This window comes from Quercus lobata, chromosome 12, assembly GCF_001633185.2.
Source record: "Quercus lobata isolate SW786 chromosome 12, ValleyOak3.0 Primary Assembly, whole genome shotgun sequence".
Taxonomy (NCBI): domain Eukaryota; kingdom Viridiplantae; phylum Streptophyta; class Magnoliopsida; order Fagales; family Fagaceae; genus Quercus; species Quercus lobata.
Genome location: NC_044915.1, coordinates 32,752,354 through 32,762,815, shown reverse-complemented (window position 1 = coordinate 32,762,815; position 10,462 = coordinate 32,752,354). Strand labels below are relative to the sequence as shown.

Genomic DNA, 10,462 nt, shown 5'->3' with positions numbered 1-10,462 from the left:
GTTTATAATCTTACAAAAAAAGGTTTTTTTTTTTTTTTTTTTTTTTTTTTTTGAGAAAGTACAAAAAAGGTTAAATTGATATTACAACGTGAAACTAATTAAGCAAGTGACAAATAATTTTTTTATTCATATATATTATAATTGTTGACGTAATCGTGATTAGTGTGCTATAGAAATAGAAGTATCATAAAAAAAAAAAAAAAAGTGCTATAAAAGTGACACCAATGATACCTCAAAGGAAAAATGGTATTGTTTTAATCATACGTTAACAACTTACCATCTTATCAAGTCTTGAGAAAAGACTGGAAAAAAAAAAAAAAAAACTTGTATTTCTCAAGTTGAAAATGTCAAAAACTAGAGGTGAGATTAGAAAAAAAATAAAGAAACGTAAAAATAAAGAAAGAGAAAAAAAAAAAAAAATTTTGAGACTTTAAAAGGTATTATACTTTAAAAGGTATTATAAAGTCACAAGTTACGATGACATTAACCATAATTTTCCCGCGGTATTCAACTATCCGGAAGTACGGAGAGTCAAAAATCAATACTTAACATATACTAATAAATCAATATAAAAAATGAAAAAAAATATTACTATTAAAAAAAACAATCTGAACCCTTCAAAACGATGGCCCTTTAAGTTAATCTCGTTTTTTGTTTTTTATGTTTTGAGAAATATTTAATTTCGTATTCGGTGACCGTAATTACCGGCAACAGTACTAAATTACTATACAAATCCCAGTAGATCCAAGAAAGCGTTTTCTTTGAAACATACCAAGTTTTTTTTGTTGTCACTACCAATAAAATATATAAAAGGAAAAACCAAACCCACAAGACCTTTCTCTTTCTCTCTATCCCTGTGTTTTTGTTTGTCTGTTGTGCTATTGAGCTTGTGATGCAGAGGTAGAGGACCTAAAAGCAAAAGGGCTGCTAAATCTGGTGGAGGAGGTAGAGAATCCATGGATTCACGGAGGCTAAGCTGGGTTTTAGCTGTGATTTCATTGGTCTGTCATGTTTGTACTGTCAGAGCTGGGGACATAGTTCACGGTGACGATACGGCTCCCAAGAAGCCTGGCTGTGCCAACGACTTCGTTCTGGTAAATCTAGTGCTGCTTTTCCTTTTTTCTTAGATACCCATTTCTTATTTCAGTGATTTATCAGCTGGGTCTTGCTCAATTTGTTTTGTTTTTTTTTTTTTTTTTCTCTGGGTTTTGTGTTTTATGGGTTAATGATATGGAAGAATATAATTATAGTAATTAGTAAGTAATTTTTTGTTGTTGTTTAATTTGGAGCTAATTGTTTGTCCACATGCAGATGATGCTGAGCTTGCAATTTATTTATTTATTTGTTTCCTTTTTTCCTCTATTATATCTAAGACTCGAATTAGTATGGAATATGGACCTATTTATAGTTTAATTTACTTAGTAAAAGTAGATTTCTCATTTCTACATATATGCCTCTGAAATTTGTGCTAATTCTAATCTTTCCTGTTATTTTCCTCTTCATTAGGTTGGATGTGGGCTTCTTCTTCTTCTTTTTATTTTTTTAATGTTTAAAATAATTTTTTTATTCTATGCATTTTGCAGTCAGTGATGTTTTTGGGGGTTGTTAGCCTTAAATTATCTTATAGTGGGTATTAAGCTTTTGAATTGGTATGACAATAATGCTATTCAGGTAATTTAGCTGTGTGAATCTTATGAAGTGGAAGTGAGAATTATGACAAAATTTGTCATAGGTTTTTTGGGTCATAATTGAGTGCCTTCTCCATTTCTTTATATCCTTTTTGCTTTCTAGATTGACATAAAATGTATCTGCTTTGGGGAAGCTATAATGGGAAGCTCATTTAGTAATGATTTGATGTATTATACCTTCTTTTTTGTGGTTTGGCCTATTTTCTCATACATTAAACAAATGTGGCTTTATGTCAGGTAAAAATTCAAACTTGGGTTGATGGCATAGAGAACGCTGAATTTGTTGGTGTGGGTGCTAGGTTTGGCACTACCATCGTGTCAAAGGAGAAAAATGCAAACCAAACTCTCCTTAAACTTTCGGACCCTCTAGATTGTTGTACTACGCCAAAGAATAAGGTTTTTCTTTTTTTCCATTCCATACATTCTAGACATCTAAACATAGCCATGCTGATTGGGAAAAATGCATTTGTTGATATTAATGTTTGTGGTACTGTGATTTTGATTGTGTTAGGTTGCTGGAGATGTTTTAATGGTGGAAAGAGGCAACTGCAAATTCACAACCAAGACAAATGCTGCAGAAGCTGCTGGTGCTTCAGCTGTACTCATTATAAATAACCAGAAAGGTAATCTACATATCTGTTTTTGCCTTTTGATGTGTGTATTAACACAATTGAAGCTGTGTAAGGGGCACACCAAATAAATGTGTTATACTACTCTGAAAATTGATATTTATATTACGATCCAATTTTTCATGAACATGCATAGTGTTCTTCTATTGATAATCTGTGATAGGGGAAAAAGGTTTTATTCTTATTACTTATCAAAAAAAAAAAAAAGTCTATGATAGGGTGAGATATATAGATACTGGTCCAAAATTAGATACTGAAGCAGCAGGGGAGAGAGGTGATACAAAGCTAAAGGTCAATACTGTTACCATTACTAACTTGGTATTGAGCTTGTTTTTTTCTTCCTGCAGAACTTTACAAGATGGTTTGTGAAAAGGATGAAACTGATCTAGATATAAAGATTCCTGCTGTAATGCTTCCGCAGGATGCTGGTGTAAGCTTGGAAAAAATGCTAAAGAATAGTTCATCAGGTAAGCATTTCCATGTTCTACATAACTACAAAGCAAAACTAAAACCTGTTGTCTACAAGTGATCTATTATTCATCATAGCTTTTTTGTTACTTCAAAAAGTGATTATGTATTTAGTCATCTCTCTTGAGTGAGTAAATGTGCACCATCTTTTCAGGCAAATATAATTATCCCACTGTTACTTTTATACAGCTTACTTAGAATTTATAGGCTTCCTGCAGTGTCTGTGCAGCTATACTCTCCACGCCGACCAATAGTCGACATAGCGGAAGTATTTTTGTGGTTGATGGCGGTCGGTACTATCTTGTGTGCATCTTATTGGTCTGCATGGAGTGCTAGAGAAGCGGCTATTGAACAGGACAAGCTACTTAAGGTCATCAATTGTTGTTCTTAGATAAATATGTTTATCCTTTCTAAACTAGTGTTCTTCTCTTTGCAGCTATAAATGCCGTCTGAGTTACAAAATTATCTTGTTCTTGTAGGATGCAGCAGATGAAATCCCGATTGCTGAAGCCATGGGCAATACTGGTGTTGTAGACATTAACACAACATCTGCTGTCCTGTTTGTTGTTATTGCTTCATGTTTCTTGGTTGTACTATATGAACTCATGTCATACTGGTTCCTTGAGCTTTTGGTGGTTCTTTTCTGCATTGGTGGTGTAGAGGTATAATATCTCCCTACTTCATAATGATCATATTTGCCAGCCTGCTCATGTAAATACTTGTATATATGCATATATCTGCATTTTCTTTTAATTCAAGCACCACAAAAGAATTGCAGACATGCGCATGTGCACATGCGCATGTAATATGCACCTTGAGTTAAAGGTTCACCATGTTGTGATTATAGTACCAGAACCTGAACATATTTTACTTTGTCTTTGTTGTGTTATCCTTTTCTTAGTTTACCTTTTTATTTTCTTCTATTTCTTGGTCAATTCTAACTATGTAGTTCCTTGTATATGCAGGGCTTGCAAACTTGCTTGGTGGCTTTATTGTCAAGGTACAAATAATATCTCTTACTGAGAAATGAGTCAAAAGGGTTTCAGCATGTTAAACAAATCTGTATTTGAGAAACTAACCAGCCACATAGGCACTTGCTGCCTGGTGGTAACAATTTTTGCATCTTTGCCTTGGTGGCTCAGATTAGGTATTGGCATCTGTTAGTAGGTTGCTATGATTTTTTTTTTTGGATAGATAGGATAGAAATTCAACCTATGGTGTACACTCCATGATGATTGCTCTTTGTCATCAGGTCAAGACACCAATTGTTTTCTAGTGTAGGCAGGGTTTGAACTTTGAACCCCCAGGTCTGTTGTTCAACGATAAGAGACTTACCATTTGAACTAATTGGAATCCACTATAAGTTTCCATGATTGAAAATCCCCAAATTGGAAATGTCTACAATATCATGTTCTCCTTCCCTGAATACTATTACATTACATAATCATAAACGCTTTAATATTCTAGCAAAAAATGATGCCCCTTTGCTGTGAATGTAGAAATTATGTCCATTTAAAAATCTTCTAAATATATGAAAAATCATAAGTATTCAAGCATTTGAAATCTTGACTCAGAGAAAATGCGGTAGAAAATTTTCTAGCTTTGACACCCCCCTCCCCTAAAAAAAGAAAAAAACTCAGTTGGCCTTTGTGCTTATGCATGTGTAGGCAGGGTTTGAACTTTGAACCCCCAGGTCTCTTGTTCAACGATAAGAGACTTACTATTTGAACTAATTGGAACCCACTATAAGTTTCCATGATTGAAAATCCCCAAATTGGAAATGTCTACAATATCATGTTCTCCTTCCCTGAATACTGTTACATTACATAATCATAAATGCTTTAATATTCTAGCAAAAAATGATGCCCCTTTGCTGTGAATGTAGAAATTATGTCCATTTAAAAATCTTCTAAATATATGAAAAATCATAAGTATTCAAGCTTTTGAAATCTTGACTCAGAGAAAATGCGGTAGAAAATTTTCTAGCTTTGACCGTGCCCCCCCCCCCCCCCCCCTCCCCTAAAAAAAGAAAAAAACTCAGTTGGCCTTTGTGCTTATGCATGTGTTTGTATATCATTTCTTACTAGTTTACTTGTGCCCATTTAGGTGAAGGATTTTGTTTCTTAACTATTAAAAGGGATAGAACTAAATCTACGCATGCTTGTGCAGGTGGTTCAAACGTACTGCAGAATCATATGTTAAAGTACCTTTCTTTGGAGCTGTTTCATTCCTAACTTTGGCGGTTTCTCCATTATGCATAGCATTTGCTGTTGTTTGGGCAGTTAAACGAGATGTCTCCTTCGCCTGGATAGGTCAAGATATACTTGTAAGTTTAAACTTCACTATATGCTGTTTTTCCTTTTCCTTTTCTTTTTTATGATTAAAAGTATTAGTACTAGCAACAACAGACTATTGGCCAGTATACATTAGGATCTCTAAATATTACTGAGTAATCAATGTCTATTCACTGTTGATGGTACACCTGCATAATTTAGTTCGCATTATTGCCATGAGCCAAAAGAGTTCACCCAATCTGTAGGATTGGTATTGCTTGTCAAGTAATGCTCTATTGAATTTTCGTCTGCTTTCTTCTATAGTAATTTCATATATATATATATAGATGAGATGCTAATGATTGAAAATTTAAACAGATCTTAAACATGGGGCATGAGACCTATTCCAAGTTATCTGATTGATTCTTAGGAAAATGCAAGTACTTATAGGATGAAATTCAACTAATACTTGCTTATCTTTTCCTTTTTCTTCAATCAGGGAATTGCGCTGATTATTACTGTTCTTCAAATTGTCCATGTACCCAATCTCAAGGTAATGATTCAAACTTTTTGTTTTATTGGAAGGGAATGACTCTACACTAGGCTATATTTATAAAAATATATAATTAAAAAAAAAAATTTATAATCAGTAGTGTGAAACAATATCAATGCTATGAAGCAGTTAAGCTGAACTAAAAATTTATGGTTTTTATATTTGTTTTATTTTATTTTGTTTTTATTTTTACAGATATTCATTGATAAATGTTTGGGAGAATTACATAAAAAGGTTTAAAGTTTATACCCTATTTCAGATTAGTCCCAGGATTTTAATAGACAAAATTAAAACCTAAATTTTAAAAAATGTTTCAATTTGAAGCCTCTCTGCATCTTTCTTAGTCATTTCTTTTATTCTAGACAGGAATGGAACAGAGAGAAGTTGGAAACCATTGATTAAATTATGTATTTCACCTAGGGCTTGTTTCTAAATCAATTTGGTAGCCACTGAACAGAAGGTGGAGAGAGAGAGAGAGCTTCTCTCTGTCCATCTCTGTAAATTCTCCGCCAATAACTTTCTCACTCTCTGTTTAGTGGCCACCAAATTGATTTAGAAATAAGCCCGAGGTGAAATACAGGATTTAGTCAATGATTTCCAATTTCTGTGTTCCGTTACTGCCTAGAATAACTGACATGAATAATATAGATGGACAGTGGCTTCAAATCGAAACAATTTCATAAGTCTAGGGCTTTAATTGACGAAATTAAAAACTTGGGATCTAATCTGAAATATGGTATAAACATTGGGCCTTTTTATGAAGTTTCCCCTAAACGTTTTATGATGCCAAAAATGTAAATGTGAAGGTAAGCTGGCATCAAGCATTTTGATGTGTTTAATTAATAAGAAGCATGTGATTGTTTATGTGTAAATCCAAATTTATCAATTTGAAACTTCTACAGAAATTTGAGTAGGGAGAGGCTCAAGTTTGGCACATTTGAGAGCATGTTGAAATTTTTAAATATGTTCGGCTCTTACGGTTACTTGGAGAGTTGCTTGTGGCTGAATTCTTTTATGGCATTGTATATAATTATCATGAGCGTAATGTTGGTTTAGTTTACAAATTTAAGTAATATAGCTGCTACACATAGGGGTGTCAATCTGTGCAATCAGTCAGTTTTTTTGCCTATTTTTGCATTGCACAGATGAGGCTGGTGTCCCAAATTTGTAAACTGCACCGCACTGTGGAATGGGCTGGACCGGCCGCATCATAGGGAGGTTTTCCATGTGGTGCAGTTGGCTAGATCAGTACACATTTCTCTATATTTCCAATTCAAAACTCGTTTCAAACTTTTGAAGTTGAATGTATGCATTTCTTAATATCAGTAGCCCCAAACAAAGTCAATTAATGAATTTGTTACAAGTATTCAGTAACCCCAAACAAAACTAAACATTTAAAAAAAAAAAAAAAAAAAAAAAAAACAGAAACCCCAAACAAAACTAATCATTAAAAAATAAAAAATCAGAAACCCCAAACAAAATCTTGTCATTCACTTCCGCAAGGGAGGGGGAAAAAAAGAAGACCTTGACTCTGGAGGGATATTGTTAGTTTTCAGTGAAATATCACCTGCAAAATAACAAAACCCTGTAGCTTTCAGGGAAATTTCACAGAGAGAGAGAGAGAGAATGAAATTTTGAGAAGAGGATGATTTCTTGGTTATCAGCCTCCAAAACAATGTTGTTTTGTGCTGCTATTGCTTTATATATATATATATATATATATATATATATATATATAAATGGGTTGGTTAGTGTGGTTTTGGATAGCTTTTAAAATCTGCATGCCAGGTCAGCCCCATCAGTGTTTCCCTTTTCCATTTCAACCACCATGGCCGATGCCTTTGGCGGTCGGTTGTGGTCAGTTCTGGCCAGTTTTGTCAGCTTGAATAACACCTCTAGCTTCACGCCTTACATGTGATGCTTGAAAGTTACTGAAAAAGGTAAGGTATCTAGAGATTGGAAAGATCTATTAGAGATATTTTGATATAGTAGGGTTTTTTGAAATATGAAATAGATAAGGTGGCTTTCCTGTTGAAGATTAAACAATGTAATACCCAAGCAAAGCTTCTAGAGAAAGAAATAGTCTTAATTATGTTACTTTATGTTGTTGTAGTTTTTGTGCATGATGCTAATAGCTAAAGTGGGCGATCAAGCAAACTGCTTTTGAACAGCTTAAGATATTTTGTTTGCCAGCTCAACTGAGCTCATCTCTATCCTGAACAAGCTTGATTTCAAGTTTAGCTACAATACAAGCCAGCTAACAGAACACTAGGGTTGGATTTATTATGTGTCACATGTGATACTTAAAAAATAAAAAGCATGTAATACTGACAAAAGCATGTGAGCACTTAGCTTCTGTGCTGCTGTATGTCATGAAACACTTGAAATTTTGCTTAACAGTGCACAGTGACAAAAGTGAGGTTATTAAGTTTGAGAGCTGCTGTACCTGTTACCTAGGTGGCTGAAGTTGGGAAAAGGATATAGTGAATTCATTTCTGTTTTGCACATTATTTCTCATTATCAATCTTTATATATAAGTTTCTTTTCCTACCTTTGATTTTCATATATGGTTCATGAGCTGGTTTAACTGGATTGGATTGATCAAATGGGTTTAATGGTGGCCCAAGCTAAGTTCAAAGCCATGACTATGACTTATGTTGTATTTTTGTTTTGTGTCATATTGGAAGTTTCATAATTGCTTAATTTTAGATATGTGCAGTTCTAGAAGTGTATTATAATATTAGTTAATCTTTTACAATTAATATTTTGTAAGTTTTTTTATTCATTAGTTTTACTTCATGTCAAGAGTTTTATGTGGAATAAATATGTATATATATATATATATATATATATATGTGAAAAACAGAATATGCCGCTATGCAATTGAATGACTATTCTTCTGACATGATTCTGAATGATTTGTTATCAGGTGGGTACAGTTCTTCTCAGTTGTGCCTTCTTGTATGATATCTTTTGGGTGTTTATTTCTACGAAGTTTTTCAGTGAAAGTGTGATGATTGTGGTAAGTAATCAATATAGTGTTACTCTTTATGATAGATCATGACAATGGTTTAGACTACTTGGGGTTTCAAATGCTGAAGAGTACATCCAATCATTTATATCTTTTCAACAGGTAGCTCGTGGTGATAAAAGTGGAGAGGATGGTATCCCGATGCTACTAAAGATCCCACGCATGTTTGATCCATGGGGTGGTTACAGCATCATAGGATTTGGTGACATCCTTTTACCAGGACTGCTAATAGCATTCTCTCTTAGGTTAAAGCTCCTTTTCATCTTTGCAAGAGTTTTGTTCTTACAATTGCTTGAGCTTGCAAGAGTTTTATTTTTACCAGTGCTGCCAATCCTTGGATGGTTTTCTGTTTTTCTGGATATGGTCAGCATGTTCATTTTCCTGATTTGACAGCTTTAATCAAATTCTTTGAATTGCCTAGTATTTTTGGAGTTCTAGTCATAATAATTCATTCAAAAAGATATTGATTTGAGTAATAAATTTGGTTAATTTTAAGAGAATTGGAACCGGTATAAGAAGATAAGAAACTGCCATTACCTTCTTCATTTATAGAAAGACCTTGTGCTTGCTTGGAGTTCTGATTTTCTTTTGTTTCTCTCTGTTTTGAATGCTCAAAATTCTTCCTCTGACCTAGAAGATGCAAGAAAATAAGGAAATTTGGGTTCTTGCAACAGTCATCCCAAGTTTATATAGTCCTTATTACAGCCTTTTTTCTGCTTGTGATAATTTTCCAATACTTGGGGTTCTGTATTTAATCAATACTTTTTATATAATAAAATATATGTAATCAGTACCTTGGAATGTCCTTGCAGGTATGATTGGCTGGCAAATAAGAGTATACGAGCTGGATACTTCTTATGGGCAATGATTGCTTATGGATTAGGTAATCAATAGTTAAGGAATCTCCTTTCTTTTGTTATCTGATATTAAGACTTAACATTTTTCATAAAATTGTTAGATATAAGAAGTGTTATATTCTTTTCCATTGTCTATAATCATGTCTTTATATAGCAGGAACTTTTTCCCTTTCTTAAGATTGTCATACATACTTTTTTTTCTTGACATCTATGACAGGTCTTCTCATTACATATGTGGCATTAAACTTGATGGATGGACATGGCCAACCAGCGCTGCTTTATATCGTCCCATTTACACTTGGTAAGCAAGTATATTGCAAATGGATGGACATGTTAGATTGCAAAATGGCTTAATATGTTACTGTTACCTTATCAATTTATACGTATGTTGCAGGGACCTTCCTAACATTGGGAAGGAAGCGAGGTGATCTCAAGGTCCTTTGGACTAGAGGAGAACCAGAAAGACCCTGCCCACATATCCATCTTCGACACTGTGATGAATCCCATGAAGAAAAATAACTTGATTTTCTATTAAATTGTAGTGTATTGCTGATCATTAGGAATCTGGTAAATAACCCACCAGCTTAGCATAACATAGTGTTGTATTATGTTGAACCCCTTTAAATAAACCAGGGGCTTGTTATCAATCAATTAAGAATACTAAGCGTTCAACATTTTGAGGGTTTTGACGTTTTGCATGTGGATGGAAGTTCACTTTTTCTGCTGTAATACCAACAGAAAGAATGTTGAGTATCATAGCTTGGATATAGCTTCTTATAGCTTAGGTTCTCTAGTAGAATTCAACCATGTTGATGCCTTGACTAATCACGCATGGTTGAATTTAAATGTTTTTGGAAAAGGATAATGATAGTTTTATTGCATTGATCAATACCTCCATGTGGTTGAATCCAAATGAAGAACATAAGGTGTTGCACCTATTTATATCTTAGGAATCACGGACAC

General features: G+C 33.8%; 1 protein-coding gene across 1 annotated transcript; it reads left to right on the top strand.

The window, feature by feature from the left end:
* Positions 1 to 706: 706 nt before the first annotated feature.
* Positions 707 to 10,257, top strand: LOC115971279 (signal peptide peptidase-like 2). Its single transcript, XM_031091098.1, has 14 exons — positions 707 to 1,094; positions 1,926 to 2,084; positions 2,200 to 2,311; positions 2,665 to 2,784; positions 3,004 to 3,155; positions 3,265 to 3,447; positions 3,751 to 3,785; positions 4,955 to 5,111; positions 5,558 to 5,611; positions 8,541 to 8,633; positions 8,745 to 8,887; positions 9,455 to 9,525; positions 9,717 to 9,800; positions 9,894 to 10,257. The coding sequence occupies exons 1-14, from the start codon at positions 957 to 959 to the stop codon at positions 10,016 to 10,018; spliced, it is 1,626 nt and encodes a 541-aa protein (XP_030946958.1). The 5' UTR covers positions 707 to 956; the 3' UTR covers positions 10,019 to 10,257.
* Positions 10,258 to 10,462: the final 205 nt, after the last annotated feature.

What these genes read in the sequence shown, in the direction of transcription:
- LOC115971279 (XM_031091098.1), top strand. Translation starts at nt 957, where the DNA reads ATGGATTCACGGAGGCTAAGCTGGGTTTTAGCTGTGATTTCATTGGTC. An exon ending in AACAGGACAAGCTACTTAAG is followed by an intron (nt 3,156 to 3,264) that starts GTCATCAATTGT and finishes TTGTTCTTGTAG; the next exon opens with GATGCAGCAGATGAAATCCC. An exon ending in TCCATGTACCCAATCTCAAG is followed by an intron (nt 5,612 to 8,540) that starts GTAATGATTCAA and finishes ATTTGTTATCAG; the next exon opens with GTGGGTACAGTTCTTCTCAG.